The sequence below is a fragment of the Dermochelys coriacea genome, chromosome 2, assembly GCF_009764565.3.
Source record: "Dermochelys coriacea isolate rDerCor1 chromosome 2, rDerCor1.pri.v4, whole genome shotgun sequence".
In the NCBI taxonomy this organism is placed as follows: domain Eukaryota; kingdom Metazoa; phylum Chordata; order Testudines; family Dermochelyidae; genus Dermochelys; species Dermochelys coriacea.
In genome coordinates this window covers 41,825,334-41,846,918 of record NC_050069.1, presented here as the reverse complement: position 1 = coordinate 41,846,918, position 21,585 = coordinate 41,825,334, and the positions used below count along the sequence as shown (strand labels likewise).

The window sequence follows — 21,585 nt, the reverse complement described above, 5'->3', positions numbered from 1 at the left end:
ATGTAACCAGGCACATTCCTGAAGAAAAGCGTAGATCAGAGAAGAGTGTGGTGGAGGCACAAGAAACAGCTGCTGCTGAGTTTAGTTCCTTAAGTCTAGATGATCCAGGACTGTGGACCCATTTGAGCAGTAGCCTGAGGAACTTCCTTGTACTGCATGGGCCACAGCAAGTGGAAAAACTTCATGTTCCCCAAAGACAATGAAAATAGAAGTTTCCATCCAACACATTACTGGCATAAAATCCACAATGGTGACAAAGTGAAGAGGCCATGTCTTTTATGTACTCAAAACCCCAGAATGCTCCATACTATTTTTGTTGCAAACTCTTCCAGTCTAATGTTCCAACCACATTGGGTTCTACAGGAACAAAGGACTGGAAAAATCTGGCTAGAAATCTGGCATGCCTTGAGAAGGCAGCAAATCACCAGAGAGCATTCCATAGGTGGAAAGAGCTTGAGATGAGACTAAGGTTAAAGGCCACCATAGATGATCAGCATCAAGAGAAGATTGCATCAGAATCTCTTTACTTGCAAAATGTTCTGACAAGGCTCATTGCTATTGTGAGAATGCTTGCTACCCAAAAGCTAGCACTGTGTGGCACTTCAGATCAGCTGTATGTGCCAAACAATGGAAACTTCCTTAAAATTGTGGAGCTGATGGCTGAGTTTGATGCTGTACTCCAAGAGCATCTAAGAGTCACCACCCAAGAAATGTACACACCCCACTACCTTGGAAAAACAATTCAAAATGAGATCATACTATGACGGTGCACCCCATAAGGCTTTATGGAAATATGCTTATGAATGTATATATGACATAACTAGAATATGTTTTACGCTACATATACCATGTAACATATCTCTGTAAAGATTCTACTGAATCTATTAATCCTATTTGTATGGATGTATCATTTTTGTATTCAAAGTTATGCATATTGGCTGTGTACTTGCTTGCTTTTTAAGTAGCCTTAATAAAGCATTTGGTCAGTTTCTTGAGAAAGGAATGTGCAAATTAAGTACCTAGTCAAGAAGCAATTAACGAACAATGGATCTTGAAAGGCTCCAATCCACAGAAGAAGTCTACATGAGGACGTTCAAGGTAGCATGTGAACAATGGCTGCTGCCTGTAAAAACTGAGTCATGCATGGTCATGTGACTTGCCCAGGTGACTCCAAAACTCCATCTTGGAGCTGGACTTTGCATAGGAGGAGGGGGTATCCACCCACAAGAGAGAGTCTATTTAAACCCCTGGGAGACCCCTCCATTTTGTCTTCAGTGGCTCAAGTGATAGCCTCTCCACCCCCCAAGGATACCTGAAAGAAACTGGAACAAAGGACAGTAACTACAGGGGGTGCGAGTGATTGATTGCCGGACCTAGACTAGAAGGAGACTAGTCTATAAAAAGGAAGCTTACAGGAATTCCTCTGTGGGTGAGGTTTTATCGGTATTCAGTTTTCTTACGATATTAGACATAAACTTGCATATTCTATTTTATTTTGCTTGGTAATTCATGTTCTGTCTCCTATTACTTGGAACCACTTTCTGTATTTAATAAAATCACTTTTTACGTATTAATTAACCTGGAGTATGTATTAATACTTGGGGGGGGGTGGCAAACAGCTGTGCATACCTCTCTATCAGTGTTATAGAGGGTGAGCAATTTATGAGTTTACCCTGTATGAGCTTTATACAGGGTAAAACAGATTTATTTGGGGTTTGGACCTCATTGGGAGTTGGGCATCTGAGTGTTAAAGACAGGAATGCTACTTAAGCTGCTTTCAGTTTATGCCTACAGCTGTTAGGGGATGTGGTTCAGATCTGGGTCTGGGTTTGCAGCAGGCCAGCGGGCCTGGCCAGACCAGGCAGGGCACTGAAGTCCCAAGCTGGGAGGGCAGAGAAAGCGGGGCAGAAATAGTCTTGGCATGTCAGTTGGCAGCCCCAAAGGGGTTTCTGTGATCCAACCCGTCACACATACAGTTACTGGCAGCAAAAGTCAAACAGAAGATCGTGGCAGATCTGAAGTCAGCAAGATATTACTCTGTTATTCTGGACTGCACACCTGCGTCTAGTGAGGCTGCTGAAGTTTTTAATGTAATTCAAAGCAATACAAATTCAAATACAATTCTATGTATTTTTCTCTGCATCAACTCATCGATGGCAAATTTTGAAGCAACTTCTGGGAACACCCTCTCTGACACTGAAACCATTGAGTGCCACATGATGGGAAAGTCGAATGGCGTCGATAAAGCCTATCAAACACCAAATTGGGAAGATAGATGATGCCATAGTTGTCATTATGGAGGATAATGCTATGACAGGAACTGTTCATGGGAGAACAGTGGCAGAAGGAAATGGAATCACCAGAAACGTACATAACTTCAAATTTCTATGTGGCTTAGTGTTGGGGCATGAAATACCATTTGAAATAAATGTTGTAAGCAAGAGACTCCAAGGTGTTATCTGGATCAATGGAACAACTGGACAAAGCAAAGTCATACCTACAGTCTTACCGGTCAGATGAGGGATTTAAAAACGTTCTGAAGAGTGCACAGAAGTTGGCAGAGGAACTTCACACTGAAGCTATTTTCCCACCCATTCAAGACTACAAGAGTCACTGAAGAAGACATTTTGATTACGAGGTACGGGATAATCCCATAAGAGACCCCCAAACAGCAATTCAAAATGGAATTCTTTAACCAGGTGCTAGATTGTTTGTTTCATGCAGATCAAGGAACATAGCAGTATATTTGGGATGTTGTATGATATTCTAAAACTCCTCATGATATCCGAAGAAGACCTACACCAGAAATGCAGGGCACTAGAGATAGTGTTGACACATGATGACATGCGCGATATTGATGCGAGTGATTTAGGTGATGAACTGAAATCCCTTTCAAGATAAATTTCAGCAGGATCAACTCCAAAGGCTCTTCTGGAATATATGTGCACAAATAAGATGACCACCCTCTTTCCAAATGCTTTTGTTGCTCTGCGCATACTTCTAACGCTTCCTGTAACAGTTGCCAGTGGAGAACGCAGCTTCTTCAAGATGAAGTTAATAAAAACACATCTACGCTCCCCAATGACACAGGAGAGGCTGGTCGGCCTTGCAACCATCTCAACAGAGCATGAGCTGGCCCAGACTGTGGACCTTCAGGAAGCAGTTCAAATCTTTGCAGCCAAGAAGGCACAGAAAGCATCACTTTGATTATTCAAACAGATAAAAATGCCAGTGTTTACAGTTACAGTGCAGACAAGAAAAGTTACATTTGCTGTTTGCTGTTCAGGCATTTGAAAGTTAAGTGTTTCTTAAAATTTTTGAACAGGCATTTTAAATTGTTCTCCTTTATTGGGGTAGGTAGCAGAGCAGTACCATGAGAGGAGTAGAACAGGAAGAAGGGAGAATTGAGACCTTTCAAAGTTTTGGCCCAAGCAAGGGGACATGGGGGTGTCATTTGAACTCCCCACCTCATGTGCCAAAATGTTGTAGGCCGGCCCTGATCCAGTAGCTTCTATTGGCATTGATCTCTAATTCAGAAGGGCAAAGAATGGATTTTCCTGATGCAAGATTTTCTTGGCTGTCTGTACAGCTCTCTCAGCCTCTTGTGGGTAATGTGGGCTACTAGTAAGATGATTAAAATTATATTTGTTTGGAATGACTTAAATTTTGCTGCAGTGAATTGTGGTCCGTTGTCCATCACTGGTTGTTCTGAAATACCAGAGTGAGCAAAAGTGCACTTCAGTTTCTTGATAATACTGTGACATGTTATGTCTTTCAGGTACATTATTTCTATATACCTGCAAGAATAGTCCACGATGACTAGGTAATGATGTCCTCTGAATTCACAAATCTGTAGTTAGCCTCTTCCAAGGTCTCTCTGGTAGTGATGTTTATTAAAGATTCTTTGTGTTTATCTTTTAGCTCTGCAACATTCACACGTGTACATACTTTATTCTTTGTCCTTGATGATGCCCAGCCACTACACTGACTTGACTGGCCTGTTCACAGTATTTAGTTAATTCTTGATATCCTTCATGGATGAAATTTAGGATTTCTCCTCTCATTTAATTTAGAATTAGGCTCCAGTTACCTTTAATCATGAGCCCATTTGACTCACGTAATTGTCCACACACCGCAAACTAGTCTCTTGTAACTTCCTTAGTGTCCTTCAGATACTTGGGCCAGCTGGCCATAATGTACTTTGAACTTCATGAAGTTGCATGTCAGTTGATGTTGCTTTTTTGTAGCTGGAGTAGTCTCTTTTCTGACACTTGTCTGTATGCATCCATATATACTTTTGTCATCTTTGAGCTCAAGGGTAGTTGAGAGTGAATAAGGGTTCCTTGGCTGTCTGCTACTACCACTTTTTTTTCTCAGGAACGTATTTAGCAATTGGGTTAAAGCACATTAACCTTATCAATAGATCTTGAGCTGAGGTTTTTTTTTTTTTTTTTCAATTGATGAGGGTTACAAGCATCTTATGGTCTGTTATCAGTAAAAAGTGAATTCAGTCCACACAGAGATTTGTCAAAGTTCTGACATGTCCACATGCTTGCCAGGCACTCCTTTTTTCTCTCTGTGCATATTGGGTTTTTGTGTGTATGTGTAAGCAAAATGCAGTTGACTTTCACTGAGAGCCATGCTGTTGCAGCAGTACACCACCTACGTCATAGCTACATGCATCTGCACTGACCATTGCGGGTTTGTTCACAACATAGTAGTTGAGAACTGGAGCTGTTGCGATCATTTATCTTACCTTTTTGAAGGCAGTGAAGTGACTTGGCTCCCATAGCCAAGATGAGTTGGACTTTAACAATTCATTCAGTAGTTCTGTCACTGAAGAATGGTCCTGTAGGTATTGACCAAGGTAATTTACCATCCCCAGTACACATCTCCGTTCTGGTACATTAACTGGTACATTCAATTCTCAAATTGCTTTTACTTTTTCAGGACTAGGCCTGATTTTATTTTTGTGTCTATCCCAAAATCTCAATTTGGGGTAAGTTTAAAAAAATCAGTTTTTTCCTTGGTTAGTTTCAGTCCAGACTGAATGATTAGGCTTAGGACTTTCAGGATTGTGTTGCATTCTTCTTTTGAAAATCCATGTCAGAATATCATCCGTGAAAACTACAACTCCACTTGTGTGTGTGTGTGTGTGTGTGTGTGTGTTAACAATTCCACTGTTTTTCTTCGGAAAATTTCACGTGAACTGGTAATCCCAAAGGGTAGTTTCAAAAGTAAAATCTCCCGAAAGATGTGATAAATGTAGTCAGTTTAGCACTTTCTTTGGCTAAAGGAATTTGCCAGAATCTGCAAATCCATCTTAAAGTATATTGTAGCTCCTTTTGCTCTGGGGAGGAAGTAATCCTGTGTTGGGAGGTTATATTTTTCTCACAACTGTTTCATTAAGTCTTCTAAGAGCCACACAGATTCATATTTTCCCATTTTTATTTATAACTGGTACCATTGGGGCACACTGTGCTGTTGGCTCAGAGATTTTCTTGATTATGCCAATTGTCTCTATTCTCTTTAACTCCATTTCCACTTTATGAAGTAATGGGATAGAAATCCTGTGACGGGTATGTATGCTATATAGTTCACCATTGTCTCTTAAGGTTTTTTGTACTGGATCTCCTTTCAAAAGTCCAATTTCAGTAAATATGCCATTGAGTTCTTTTACCTTTCTCACTAGGCCCAACATGGCTGTCGCCCTGTGGATGAGAAGCTTTTTGGTCTGTTGTCCTTTGAACACATACACTCTGAATACAGAGCTTTTTGTCTTTGTAAGTTGTATCTGTGGTGAACAGGTCTATATAGTTGAGAATACCTCCAGGGCTAGTCAGAGCTATCAGGTGACTTCAGCTCTGGGAGGAGTTGAATGTGATTGTAAATTCCTTCTGAGATGACTCTGATATCAGTGCCTGAGTCAATTTTAAAGTGAATTGTTTTGCCATGAATACTAAATTTCATTCTCTAGGCAGGAACTGTGTCGTCACAAGTACTAGATTCCAGATCCTTGACAGTCTGTAATATGAGTCAATTCCCTGACCACTTTGGTGCTGCAAACAGATTCAAAATATTCATATTTTGCGCATTTATTACACCTTTTTCTTCTGGCTGAACATGCATCATCTCTTGGGATCTGACTTTTTCTACACCTTGTGTATGCATGGTGGAATTTTTCCCTTGGAATCTGGGAGTTCTCTCTTCTTGCCTCAGTGGCTTTTATGATCATGACACTTTTAACACTCAAGTGTCTGTTTATAGCATTGAAGCTAGCTTAAGGTTTTTTAACTTGCTCCTGCCTTTGGTTTGTGGTTTGACAAGTTCAGATTGCTTTGCTTTCTGTGTAGAGGTGGCGAGGGTTAGGTCTGTCTTCAGTTGTAGCTGCTGTGAAAGATTATCTGTTCTCCCAGTAACCACCCTGTCTCTATTTTCATGTTTTGCAGTCCCCAAATCAGTTTCAGCCAATGTATGCGGCAGAGCTCTTATAAAATATTCAACATTTTCCCCTGGTTCATGAATTCTTTCGTGAAAACATGCTCTTTCATAAACACATTTCTCTGAGATATATAGTTTGCATCAAACATAGCCAAAACCCTTTCATAATCATCGTTGTGACTATCTTTGGTAAAGTCAAAGGGCTTAAAGATATGCTCTGTTTGCTTCTCCGTCACATAAATTAAAGAAGATACCTGTATGTCTCCAGTTTCCTTGTGGAATTTGTTTGCAATGTGAAATCTTGCAAAATACTGCTTCCAATCTGTCCACTGTGAAGGTTTATCAAAGCTGAAGTTCTGTGGGGCATTGAAGAGTGGCATGTTGATGGCAAACCTTTGTTGCTTTATTTTTGTTCCTTCTGTTTGCATCCTTTGTTGCTGTTTTTGCTTCTCCTTCCTATTTCTTCTGGCACTAGTTTGCTTTTGAGACCATGTCATGTTCCTGTACCAGCTATGGACTGGCTACAGAGCTTGTTTCTGAGTGACACACACACCAGATTTCAAAGTAGCAGCCGTGTTAGTCTGTATTCGCAAAAAGAAAAGGAGTACTTGTGGCACCTTAGCCACAAGTACTCCTTTTCTTTTTACACACCAGATGTGTGCATAATAAGATGCTTTAATGTATAAACAAGGTAGTTTACAGTGCCTCTTAGTGGCTGAACAATATAATACAGTTTAAGCATTCCGCTACACGGTCCGTAGCCACACGGGAGCTGGGCTGAACAATTTCCCCGCAATATAGGTTTCCCAGTCACTTTGAGTCCCCTTGGCCTGCCATCAGAAGCATTTCTGCAGTTTGAACTGCACAGTGGGCTGCCTTGGTAGAAGCAGCAACCTTCTTTCTGTAGTCTACTCTTCATTTCTAAAGCACCTATATAGTGCCCATGTGTCATACAAGGATATAAACACAGTAAGAACCATCAAGGAGGACAGACAATGTCTCCCTCCTGCTCTTGGTCTGATCATTGGCTGCTTCCTGAACACAGCTGGATTTTTTCCTACTCTGGCTCTCTAGGGTATGCTGTGGCAAAGCGGTAAGTCTTACAGTGTGACCTGAAAATGGGAAGAACTGAATACTTCCTGATCTCCTCTGAGAGCCTTGGTCTGCGGTTGAGGAGATTTAACCTCTGGCTACCTCAGGTTTATATTGGGGCTCTGTTAAACCTAGTGTGCTAGACAGTTATTGCCTTTGCAGTGCCGTGACATAGCAGGGGTCTAGCCTATGGGCTATAAAACCAATATCAGGACTTTGAAGATGATCAGGGTATCAGTGCGAGTAGCAGATTACTGGCATACTGTGCTCTCTGGAGCACTCCCACAAAGCATACAGGCACAGCAATAGGATTTTGAAAGTAACTCCACTCTAGTTGTTAACATTGTCTGCTCTTTGCAAGGGAGACCATGGACCGTTTTTAGCTGATGGACCTGCTGGCAAAATATTGATGCAATTTTTTAGAAAAGGTGGATACAAAGTCTTTAAAACAGGTTCTGGCTCAAACATTACATTGTGGTGTTAATGGTAGGTATTATCAATGGGAAGTGCTGGTTTATAGTTGCACCTAATTCTGTGAGTAGTTTCACTGAAATTAACTGGAGTACTTGCTTAGTGAAGTTCAGTGTACGTAAGGCTGGCAGATTTGTGCCCAAACTGAATGGATTAAATAATCCTATCTGACCATGCAGAAGCAAATGGGAGAGGTGAAGGTTACCTTATCAAAGGTTTTTATTCTCCTTCATATTTTTACTAGACAAATTTTGTATTTTTTTAGCATTATGGTTAGAATAAAACTGTAAGTAATACCTTTGTCTCCTGGAGGTGAGAGTGAGAGTCATGCTGCACAGTGTGATCCCTCAACATAATTGATAAATAAGCCCTGAAGGGATCTTGGCCAGGTCCCTTTGTCCAAAAGCCTGGGTAGACCTCAGGGTGGGAGGAGGGTGAAGGATTAGACCAGTGGTTCTCAAACTTTTGTAGTGGTGACCCTTTTCACATAACTAGCCTCTGAGTGCAACCGTGACCTCCCCCCCCCCCCCCCCCCGTAAATTAAAAACACTTTTAAAATATATTTAACATCATTATAAATGATGGATGCAAAGCGAGGTTTGGGGTGAAGGCTGACAGCTCACGCCCTCCCATGTAATAACTGCGCTACCCCCAGTTTGAGAACCCCTGGATTAGACTTTGTGTATTTACTTCTAGGCATCTTTATGGCATTTATCACTGTGGTGTCATTGTAAATGTAGGGAGTGATGCTGCTAGGAATTCAGCTCTTTCAGGGAGATGGACAACTCTCAGGAGAAAGGTTTTAGTAATAGTCTGACTCTAAGAACTAGCCCTTCAATGCCAACTGGCAAAGGGGTTCCAAGAATATCCTGATTCTGGTACGTACATTCTGGTTCACCAAAGAATGCCATGTGAGGTCTTAAATGAAAACCAGGGTCACGCTGATTGTTAGTATTGCTGTGAAAGTATGAACAGATAATATACAAGAAGTTGTGTATTTATACTGAAAATATGCTCCTGAAGATTTTATCAAGGCAGAGTTAACAAACAGGCCTTCTGTTAGACTAAAGATGTCTTTTTTTCACCAGCCTCTCGGTCGACACGTAAATAAGCAGTGGAAGCCCCATGTACATACAAACTCAACTAATGGATGTGAAATCAACAGGGAAGCAGCACACTGGAGAGGGGGTTATCCTGACTGAGGTAGAAACCATGAACTTTGGGAAATATAAGTAGAAAGCAAGAAAAACACTCCTTTATCCTGCACCTAGGCAGTAGTTGGGCAGTGCAATTACAGCTATGAAAATGGAATCACAACCAGGCTTCGTTGATATGCCACAAAGGACATTTGGGGTGAGAAACTTCTTTAGGCAGGAGTTTAGCCTGTTAAGTTTTAGTCTCTACAAAGCATGTTATACTTTTGTTTTATATGTAACATTTTTTTCCATTAGCCTTGAATCTTTGGTAATAATCTTATCCTTGTTTTCAGTATCAACAGATAAGTGCTATGATATTAAGCTAGGAGCTGATCCTGACCACTGGCAGCAGAACTGGTATTTCTTTCAGTGTTCAGGGAAGAAGGGGTTGGATATCACAGAGGAACATTTCAAAGGGCTTGGGGATTAGGGTGCACCTGTTTTTAACCTGCAAGACAAGGGCTGGCATAGCCCAGAGGAGAGTGCTTGGGTGGCTAATATGCTGGTGGTGTCAGGGATCTGACACCCAGCTAAGCACAAGCAAGTCTCCCTCTCATCAGAGACAGGGGAGGAATAACAAGGTGACTCACAGTTCTGGGTACCCTAAGAACTGTCCCTCAGGATAACTTATAAATAAGCCCAGAATGGATCTTGGCCAGATCCCTTTGGCCAAAGCCTGGGAAGACCTCAGGGTGGAAGAAGGGTGAAGGACTAGGGTTTGTGTATTTACTTCTAGGCATTTTTATGGCACTTGTCACTATGGTGTCACTGTAAAGGGATGGGGGAGTGATGCTGTGTGAAACACAGCTCTTTCAGGGACAATCCTTGGAGAGACATTAGTAATAGACATCTGGAAAAATGTACACATCTGCTAATAGAATTTTTGGCAATAACCCAAGGACATTATTAAAATGGCACTCCTAATTCTCTGCTGCCCATGGTCACTGGTAGATCAAAAACCAGCCCATCTGAGCTTCACCTCTTCCCTTGCTTCTTTCTGAACATGCAGGATTGTTAAATCTGCTTGCGTTGGGCATAGATCTACCAGCCTTATGCACATTGAATTGGACCTTACTATATAATTGCTCCAAATAATTTCCATGGAATTATGCATGGAATAAGGCACCATTTGACATAGGAGGTGACAGAAGTGGGTCCTTTGTTAACATCACCATGTATCTGAAACATGTGACATTGTTTCCACATGTACTTTGCAATTTTCTGATGTCAACCTGTACTGAATGTTGCTTTTTAGCAGTTTGGGTACCTTTGGAAACCTGTTGTCATTCACATATACTTGCACACAAATATATCCTTTAAAATATTCCATAAATTGCAAGAGCATCACAGCACAAAGAATTATGTAAAATAAGTAGTTAGTCTAACCACAAATCTAATGATTTAAAATGTTCTATGGTGGTGGTCAGCCTTAAACTGATGGTTCTAACCTACATTAGACACCCTGATCATTAGCACTGTAATTATTTAATAGAGACTATTTTAATTGATATTAAATTTGTACTTGTATTGACTTTTAAAACAAACAGCACCCTATTTCTTGTAATAATAATTATTTAAAATAGTTTGACTTAATGCATACTCCTTTTCTTTATCCTCACTAAAGCTTTGATGCATGTACTTTCTAAAACCTTAGAAGATTGAGTTTAATTTTATCATCTCATACAGTATACGTAATAAATTAAGCCACAGGCACGGAAACATGCTATTCTGAAAACAACATATCCAAGCTTGGTTTTTACTAATGTATAGAAATGGTAAAGCTCATCAGCTAATTTAATAGTACATTTCAAATCAAGTGTGTTACATAGTTTCACTGTTGCTTTGTGACACTTCAGTTAAGGCTGTCAGCTTTTATTATAGGTTTCAGAGTAGCAGCCGTGTTAGTCTGTATTCGCAAAAAGAAAAGGAGTACCCATGGCACCTTATTATAAATCCTTACAGGAAAGTCCTATAGGATATAATAGGGATGAAAACAATAGATAGAATTTACTCTTAAAAACCTTTAAATCAAATAGAAAATATCTTAGATTTTTTTTTAGTCATCTTATAGAATTCTAAAGTAGGGATGTAATTATCTATTGAAATCATTGCACGACTTTAAAAAACCCTATAAAAACCTGTTTTTTTTCTGTTAAATTCGAATGGACTTTTATACTTCAAGGTTTATAGCTGTTCAAGAAGAATTGACTCCATATTTAAACATGGGAGTTCTTGAGTTATAAAATTGGGGGCAAATATAAAAGTTTGGCTCTGTAAGGGATTTGGGGGAGATGGAAGGGAGGTTGTTGCAATTGTAGTTTATAAAATAAATTTTAAATCATTAGTTCTTAAAATACGCTTATCACCTAACTTCTTCATCCTTAAAGTGAGTACTGCTTACAGATGCCAAAGCTATCAATGCCCACGGTGCTATATAAATAAAACATCATTATGCTTTTAACATGCAAACACTTCTCACAGGCCACATTTTAATTAATGCACAAATAGAATATCCAGCTGCAAATTCACTTGTGAATTAATTTTTGCTACAGACAAGTCAAACCTTGTATAACATTTGACATTTTTCTTCCCCGGAGTTCTACCCTATCAGTTGTGCACCCACCAAGCTCTTATTCTGAAACTTGTCTCCCAGGCCTTTTCTGTACTGGGTTTTCAATTACTGGTGTAGCTGCACCACTAGAAAGCCCTAGTGTGGATATGTATTGCATATATATGGCTTACCCTGCCAGTGCAAATTGCACTGTGGTGGTAAGGAACTGGCAATGGTAAAATCCCAGTGTGGACAACAGGAAAGGTAACATTAGTCAAAGTGATAGGCTGAATTTCTTTTGAGTCTCATCATGTTTCTGCTTTCTATCTCATTACTGAGCATAAAAATATGGCCCTCTGGTCTTTTCACATATTAATTCAGTCTTTAACTGTATCACCTGTATAACATGCTTCATCAGTGTCATGATTCTAGCTGAGAATAATGCCGTTCAACATACAAATATCTCTCTTCCCCATACCTGCCTTCCGTACATGGAGACCTTGGTGCTATCTGTAGTCTTGTTGCAACACAATATTTTTCTCCCAGGTTGACCTGTTGATCTTGTGCTATCTGTCAGCCTTCAAATAGCCTTTTCATCATAGGGAGCATGTGGGACTACCAAGTGGGGGCATTGCTTGAGCTTTTTCACTAATCGGGAGGTGTTGAAAAAGAGCTGACTACACAGTACTGCTGCCAAAGAGCTCAAATTTACCTGTATGAGGCGTAGTAGTGTTGCAGGCACCAAGTGCCCGAGGCAGGCAACAGCTGGATTCATTGCCTGGTGTGCGTCGCCCAATAATCACAACGGGGTGGAGAAGTAGAAAAGTTTATTTGAAGCTTCAAGCGGTACAGGAAGACAACAATCTCAAATCCTGCACACCAGTGCAAGCAGTTACACATATTTTATACATTTGTTCTTTAGCATACTTATCCAATAGCAAGCTGCCCTGAGTATCCATATAGCCAATCCGGTATACCAGCCAGTTCCCCTTTTTCCTCTTCTCATCTATTCCTCCATATATGGAGTTGTTTGTTCAGCATTATCTAACATTCCTGTCCTGCTTGACCTAATCTTGCTCCAGTAAGTCTGTGCCTGCAATACACAGTCGCAAACTTCTCAGCGTGACTGCTGTGAGTATCTCCGGGCAGAAAAGGGAAGGGGGGGCCATCTGGGCCTAGAGCAAGGGGGCTTCGACACTCGTGGTCTTCCATCCCCTTGAGTTACCTCGCAGCCATGCCCGGTGTCCCTAACAGTAGCTCACGTGGAAGGAGACTTACGGAAGTCCATCCTGAGGCTTTATAGTCAAAACAATGGGAAAAATGTCATCTGAGAAGAAATTATCCTGACTCATTTTGTAGCATTCCCATTAGATTCAGCTCTTCAAAAAATCACCTATTCTATACTTATTGATGCTTATTGTAGCTTGCTCTGTTAATTCCATAGAATCTGAAATTTCTATTGACTGAAACTCAGACTAGCCTGGACCTGATGAATAGCACCTGCTGCTGTTGAACTTGGCTAGCTAATGGTTCATGGCTCTAGCAGATGTTCCTGCTCTTTAAACAAGTAGGAACTTTATTGGTCGTTTCCTTTTTCCCACCTCCCTACCCTCTCTCTTTCCTTCAGAGGAACAAATTCCAGCCCTGCTGAATTCTGGATATATGCCATTTGGGTTTGAACAAAATATGGACTTGACACACATCCAATTTCAGAACTGTGACAGAGGTTCTCTGATATCAGAGAGATTAACATGACAGAAGTGTCCTCAGTCTGAGTCTTCACTTCAGTTACAAATTGATTCTAGTTTTTGTTTTGTTTTTAGTACAAGTTCAGTAGCGAAGAAATTATATTCAGGAAGTTTTATTGTAACTGTTCATAAGTCTGTCTTCAGCAGCCAATAAGGGTTAGACTATCTAACAAAGTACAAGACCCCACAGTTGTAGTCCTGAAGTACATACCATGGCATGAAATCTTTTAAGTTTCTGCATTATTTTAATTTATTTATTTATTTATTTATTTGTAAGGTTTCTTTGTTTTTCATCAGGTTTCTTATCAACACACTTCTAGCTCCTTTTGGGTCTCTGAGTAACTACAGTAGAATCTCAGAGTTACAAACACCTCAGGAATGGAGGTTGTTCCTAACTCTGAAATGTTTGTAACTCTGAACAAAACATTATGGCTGTTCTTCCAAAAGTTTACAACTGAACAGTAACTGAATACAGCTTTGAAACTTTACTATGCAGAAGAAAAATGCCAGTTTTAACCAACTTATCGGTAATTCAAATGAAATAATCACAGATAGTTTCCTTACCTTGTCAAATCTTTTTTTAAACTTTCCCTTTATTATTTTTAGTCATTTTTGCTTCATATAGTGCTGTACTCTATACGTTTTTTGTCCCTGCTGCCTGATTGTGTACTCCCAGTTCCAAATGAGGTGTGTGGTTGATCAGTCAGTTTGTAACTGGTGTTCATAACTCCTGAGGTTCTACTGTACTTTCATTGTGTTTGCGATAAGGATATTGTGTGAAACAGCATATTGTTTAGTAAATTCTTCTGCAGGCAATGAATCAATTAATTTTAGATTTAGCTAGACTTCTGCAAGAAACAGGAAATTTTATAATGAAAATAGGGTGATCAAAACATTAGTTATGAAATTCTATGAAAGAATAAAAACACATCTCTCAAGGAGTTGAAAATATATTTCTGTAGCACTTACTTCCAATCTGTTGTACCATCTGATGATCTTAAGCATTACAAACATTTCATGGACATTCTAAATAAAGAAAACTTTTCACAAACAGCTGATGACAAAAAAGAAATTCCTCAGACACAGGGCTAAATTCTGCTCTAAGTAACAACAAGGAGTTACGCTGGTGTAAATCCAGATTAATTGACAGAACAATTTGGTTCATTTAATGCCTCGGGGAAGGACAGGGCTAATGAAAATGTAAATAGAAGGGTATTCAAAACTGTTGTGTACAAGAAGAGGTTTACAGTGAAGTCCTCTGAGTGAAGTTCTTTTGTAAAGAATGATTTCATTTGTAAGTAGAGACTTACTCCAACTGCAGTTGCAAATTGCACATTGCAATGCTTCAGAATAATTTGATGCTTTCCACTTTTTTTATGTTAAAACAATGCAGCAGATAATAAAAATACTCTAACTTCTTTTGTCCAATGATCTTAAAGTGCCTTTCAAATGTAAGATTTTATTCATTAACAGCAGTTTTCCTATGAAGTAAGAAGAGTATTTTTATCTGATTGTATGGATGAGGAAACTGAGGTATAGCGAATAGATGCTATCACTGTGAGATTTATTCTTTGCAAACCTTGCTCTGACTTTGGGAAGTTTAGAGAATGCCAGTGATGGCAGACTGTCAAAGTTCTGTCCATTCTCCCTTGGGTTAGTTATAAGGCAAACAGGCCAAAAAAACAAAGAAACCCCAAACCTGAAACAGCCCTCCACTTTTCTCTTCATTAAGATGTGCATGTTACATTGAATTGTCCTGTCTTCTGAAGTATGAAGATATCATTATAGTTCTTATTGTATCCAGATGTGCCAGAAACTAAAATACAGGTCCAAAGAAGAGCTATCAGATTTAACTGGCTTCTCATAAGCTGTTAATTAAAGAGCCTGGGGAATGGCTCCCTAATCTTTCAAGAGATTTATAATGTTTTATTTATGTTTTTGTTTCTGCAGCCTGCTAATTTTCCCTACAAGGAAGAGATCATGGCAGTAAATCCTACTTGTCTAGTTGTGATTATTCTACTCTTTATAAGCATCATTCTGGGTTTCAAGGTGAGCACATGTGTATAAAGTTCATCTTCTATATATGGAATGTCTTTGGAATAGCCCTCCCCCTTTCTCTGCAGAACAACTGTATTTTGTTGACTTAACAAGGCTCAATGACCAGTGGGACATTACTTACAACTGCTTAAGGGGTGGGGCTTTGTGCTGGGAGAGCAGCTGAGCCCTGCTTAGGGGGTGGGGCTTTGTGCTGGGAGAGCAGCTGAGCCCTGCTTAGGGGGTGGGGCTTCTGACTAGGGGCCCTATAAAGGTAGCCAGCCAGTCAGGCAGCGGCACAGGAGCTAGCAAACAGAGCTCTAAACAGGGGAGTTTGGCTTGTGGTGCTTGTTTGGGGTTTGCTTTTGCTGGGGTGTGTGTGGTCTTTTTGGTGTGGCTTCCCAGATTAACAGGATTTAGGTGGGAAGGAGATGACAGATACAGAGGCAGCTGTGGGAGTGACTCATGTAGTGAAAGACACATTGAGGATGACTGGATGTGGAAGCTGTGGTATGTACACGATCCTGGAGGGGGGAACCGGTAAGAGTTTTTTCTGCATGAAATGTCGTCTGATAGAGCTGATGGAGGAAAAGATCCGATGTTTGGAGATGCAGGTGGAAAGTCTGGTTGAGTTTAGGAAGGGGTTTGAGCAGATGATGGAGCAAAGATATGAGGTATCTGAAGGGAAAAGCTCAGACTCACAGATGGAAGCAGGGCTGGGGAATTTTGAGGAGAGACTGGGTGAGGAAAGTGGTCAGTGGAAACATGTGACTCAAAGAACTAGGCAGAGGAAAAGACGGGCTAGTGAAGGAGAAATAGAGCTTAGGAACAGGTTTGCAGAGTTGGAAAATGAAGAAGGGGCTCAGCAGGTACTTGTTGAAGGTGGAAGGGTAAGGAAGAAGAGAAGAGAGGCTAGTCCTATAGGAAAAGGGGAAGAGTCAAGGGAGACTACACCAAATATGAGCCCCAGGAGGATACAGGATGGGTTGAAGAAGATTATAAGGGAAAATAGGAATGGAAAGAACTTGCAGCCAGAGGGAACAGGGGAGAGACTGGAGAATAGGACTGTCACCAGGAAAAGGCAGGTCTATGTGATCGGGGACTCTTTATTGAGAAGAATAGACAGGCCTGTAACTAGAGCTGATCCAGAGAATAGAAGGGTGTGCTGTCTTCCGGGTGCTCAGATACGGGATGTAGACCTGAGGTTGAAAAGGATCCTAAAGGGAGCGGGAAAGAATCCCCTAATTATCCTTCATGTGGGAACAAATGATACGGCTAGATTCTTGCTGGAAAGTATTAAGGGAGACTATGCTAGGCTGGGGAAGACACTTAAGGAAATTGAGGCTCAGGTGATCTTTAGCGGGATCCTTCCTGTTCCTAGAGAAGGCCAAGAAAGGTGTGACAAGATTATGACTGTCAACAGATGACTTAGGCAGTGGTGCTATAAGGAGGGCTTTGGGATGTATGGCCACTGGGAGGCATTCATGGACAGAGGACAGTTCTCTCGGGATGGACTTCATCTGAGTAGGGAAGGAAATAGACTTCTAGGATCGAGGCTGGCACAACTGATAAAGAGAGCTTTAAACTAGGAATTAGGGGGAGATGGATGGGAGATGCCCAGAAAATCTCCACGCCAGATTTTAGCATTAAGAGGGAAGAAGATGAAGTAAGAAAGGATACAGCAATGGGTAGGAGAATGTATATAAGGAGCGAGGGCGGTGTGGATACTAGTTTAATAGGTTATACTGGCTGTAGAATGACTGTGCCTAATAGGGTACAAAATGTGAGCGAGGCCAAACAGCAAAAATTAAGATGTTTATACACCAATGCGAGGAGCCTAGGTAACAAAATGGAGGAACTAGAGCTACTGCTGCAGGAAGTGAAACCAGATATTATAGGAATAACAGAAACATGGTAGAATAGTAGTCATGACTGGACTACAGGTATTGAAGGGTATGTGCTGTTTAGGAAAGACAGAAACAAAGGTAAAGGGGGTGGAGTAGCATTGTATATCAATGGTGAGGTAGAATGTAAAGAAATAAGAAGCGATGCAATGGATAAGACAGAGTCCGTGTGGGCAAAAATTACATTGGGGAAGAAAACTAGTAAAGCCTCTCCTACGATAGTGCTTGGGGTGTGCTATGGACCTCCGGGATCTAATTTGGATATGGATAGAGCCCTTTTTAATGTCTTTAATGAAGTAAATACTAATGGAAACTGCGTGATCATGGGAGACTTTAACTTCCCAGATATAGACTGGAGGACCAGTGCTAGTAATAATAATAGGGCTCAGATTTTCCTAGATGCGATAGCTGATGGATTCCTTCATCAAGTAGTTGCTGAACCGACTAGAGGGGATGCCATTTTAGATTTAATTTTGGTGAGTAGCGAGGACCTCATAGAAGAAATGGTTGTAGGGGACAATCTTGGCTCAAGTGATCATGAGCTAATTCAGTTCAAACTAAATGGAAGGATTAACAAAAATAAATCTGCGACTAGGGTTTTTGATTTCAAAAGGGCTGACTTTCAAAAATTAAGGAAATTAGTTAGGGAAGTGGATTGGATTGAAGAATTTATGAATCTAAAGGTAGAGGAGGCCTAGGATTACTTTAAATCAAAGCTGCAGAAGCTATCAGAAGCCTGTATCCCAAGAAAGGGGAAAAAATTCATAGGAAGAAGTTGTAGACCAAGCTGGATGAGCAAGAATCTTAGAGAGGTGATTAAGAAGAAGCAGAAAGCATACAGGGAGTGGAAGATGGGAGGGATCAGCAAGGAAAGTTACCTAATTGAGGTCAGAACATGTAGGGATAAAGTGAGACAGGCTAAAAGTCGAGTAGAGTTGGACCTTGCAAGGGAATTAAAACCAATAGTAAAAGGTTCTATAGCCATATAAATAAGAAGAAAACTAAGAAAGAAGAAGTGGGGCTGCTTAACTCTGAGGATGGAGTGGAGGTTAAAGATAATCTAGGCATGGCCCAATATCTAAACAAATACTTTGCCTCAGTCTTTAATAAGGCTAAAGAGGATCTTGGGGATAATGGTAGCATGACAAATGGGAAGGAGGATATAGAGGCAGATATTACCATATCTGAGGTAGAAGCAAAACTGAAACAGCTTAATAGGACTAAATTGGGGGGCCCAGATAATTTTCATCCAAGAATATTAAAGGAATTGGCACCTGAAATTGCAAGCCCCTTAGCAAGAATTTTTAATGAATCTGTAAACTCAGGAGTAGTACCAAATGATTGGAGAATTGCTAATATAATTCCTATTTTTAAGAAAGGAAAAAAAAGTGATCCGGGTAACTACAGGCCAGTTAGTTTGACATCTATAGTGTGCAAGGTCCTGGAAAAAATGTTGAAGGAGAAATTAGTTAAGGAGATTGAAGTCAGTGGTAAATGGGACAAAATACAAGGTGGTTTTACAAAAGGTAGATCGTGCCAAACCAACCTAATCTCCTTTTTTGAAAAAGTAACAGATTTTTTTAGATAAAGGAAATGCAGTGGATCTAATTTACCTAGATTTCAGTAAGGCATTTGATACCGTACCACATGGGGAATTATTAGTTTAATTGGAGAAGATGGGGATCAATATGAACATCAAAAGGTGGATAAGGAATTGGTTAAAGGGGAGACTGCAACGGGTCCTACTGAAAGGCGAACTGTCAGGTTGGAGGGAGGTTACCAGTGGAGTTCCTCAGGGATCGGTTTTGGGACCAATCTTATTTAATCTTTTTGTTACTGACCTTGGCACAAAAAGTGGGAGTGTGCTAATAAAGTTTGCAGATGATACAAAGCTGGGAGGTATTGCCAATTCGGAGAAGGATCGGGGATATTATACAGGAGGATCTGGATGACCTTGTAAACTGGAGCAATAGTAATAGGATGAAATTTAATAGTGAGAAGTGTAAGGTTATGCATTTAGGGATTAATAACAAGAATTTTAGTTATAAATTGGGGACGCATCAATTAGAAGTAACGGAAGAGGAGAAGGACCTTGGAGTATTGGTTGATCATAGGATGACTATGAGCTGCCAATGTGATATGGCTGTGAAAAAAGCTAATGCGGTTTTGGGATGCATCAGGAGAAGCATTTCCAGTAGGGATAAGGAGGTTTTAGTACCGTTATACAAGGCACTGGTGAGACCTCACCTAGAATACTGTGTGCAGTTTTGGTCTCTCATGTTTAAAAAGGATGAATTCAAACTGGAGCAGGTACAGAGAAGGGCTACTAGGATGATCCGAGGAATGGAAAACTTGTCTTATGAAAGGAGACTTAAGGAGCTTGGCTTGTTTAGCCTAACTAAAAGAAGGTTGAGGGGAGATATGATTGCTCTCTATAAATATATCAGAGGGATAAATACAGGAGAGGGAGAGGAATTATTTCAGCTCAGCACCAATGTGGACACAAGAACAAATGGGTATAAACTGGCCACCAGGATGTTTAGATTTGAAATCAGACTAAGGTTTTTAACCATCAGAGGAGTGACATTTTGGAATAGCCTTCCAAGGGAAGCAGTGGGGGCAAAAGATCTATCTGGTTTTAAGATTCTACTTGATAAGTTTATGGAGGAGATGGTATGATGGGATAATGGGATTTTGGTAAGTAATTGATCTTTAAATATTCAGGGTAAATAGGCCAAATCCCCTGAGATGGGATATTAGATGGATGGGATCTGAGTTACCCAGGAAAGAATTTTCTGCAGTATGTGGCTGGTGAATCTTGCCCATATGCTCAGGGTTTAGCTGATCGCCATATTTGGGGTCGGGAAGGAATTTTCCTCCAGGGCAGATTGGAGAGGTCCTGGAGGTTTTTTGCCTTCCTGTAGCATGGGGCATGGTTGACTTGAGGGAGGCTTCTCTGCTCCTTGAAGTCTTTGAACCATGATTTGAGGACTTCAATAGCTCAGACATGGGTGAGGTTTTTCATAGGAGTGGGTGGGTGAGATTCTGTGGCCTGCACTGTGCAGGAGGTCAGACTAGATGATCAAAATGGTCCCTTCTGACCTTAGTATCTATGAATCTATAAACTAGCATAGATTTGACAGCAACCCAACAACCCCAAAGCAATAGTCTTTTTGGCTTTCAGTTTTCACCAGAAATGTACTACTTCAGATGTTTAATCTCTCCAAACAGAGAACCAGCTTTAGGGCAAATAGACACTTGAAGCGCTGCATTGGCACAGCCTCACTGATGTGGCTATGCCATTGTAGCACGTAAGTGAATATGCTCCTATGCCAATGGGAGAACTGCTCCCGTCGGTGTAGTTAATCCACCTCCCCAAGAAGCTCTCCTGTCGACATAGCGCTGTCTACATGGGGTGGGTCAGGTCGGTATAACGTCGCTTAGGGTGTGGATTTTTCACATTCCTGAGCAATGTAGTTATACAAATATAAGTCTGTAGTGGAGACCAGGCTTTAGACACCACAAAATTATAGGAGTTTCCCATCTGGCCAAGGGAAGGCATCCAGCACCATATGTGTATTTATTAGAGGTGTGCTAATAACTGACTTTTATTTTTTTTTTTCCCCTGTTTGCTGGCAGTTCTGAAAAATTGGGGGAAAAAATGGATTTAGAGTCAAATTAAACATACCATTCAACATGAAATGAAACATTTTTGTTTCAATTCTGAGCTTTTTAAAAATCTCTAAATGAAGTTGAAAGAAATTTGGAAACAAAAGTTTCACATCTAAAGTTGACATTTCAAAAATGCCATAATGGAACTTTTGACTTCTTTTTTTTTTTTTTTGGGTGGAGGGTGGGAGAAGTTTAATTGAAACAGTTCGCAAAGAAAATTTCAGCCGAAAGTTTCGCCTGGCACTAGTATTTATACATTAATGATTAAACATTAGTTTTGACATTTGAGTGTACTACAGCAACAAAATACCACTGTATCCTGCATGAAGACCCAAGCCCAGATTCTCGCCTGTGTTTGGGTTACTCTGCACATTATTATTATTATTAAGCTGGCACACTCATCTGAGTATGGAGGGAATCTCCCATGGCATAGAATCATGGCTTCTAAAACACACTCTTCCCTTCAGCTGGCTTAG

At 40.5% G+C, this 21,585-nt stretch overlaps 1 protein-coding gene across 2 annotated transcripts in view; it reads left to right on the top strand.

The window, feature by feature from the left end:
* LAPTM4B (lysosomal protein transmembrane 4 beta) overlaps window positions 1-21,585 on the top strand; it is a 140,835-nt gene that overhangs the window by 68,644 nt on the left and 50,606 nt on the right. For both annotated transcript variants that reach the window (XM_038390753.1, XM_038390751.1), the window contains one exon: window positions 15,450-15,548. In XM_038390753.1, the coding sequence (XP_038246681.1) occupies window positions 15,450-15,548 (99 nt within the window). The remainder of the gene's footprint in view (window positions 1-15,449; window positions 15,549-21,585) is intronic.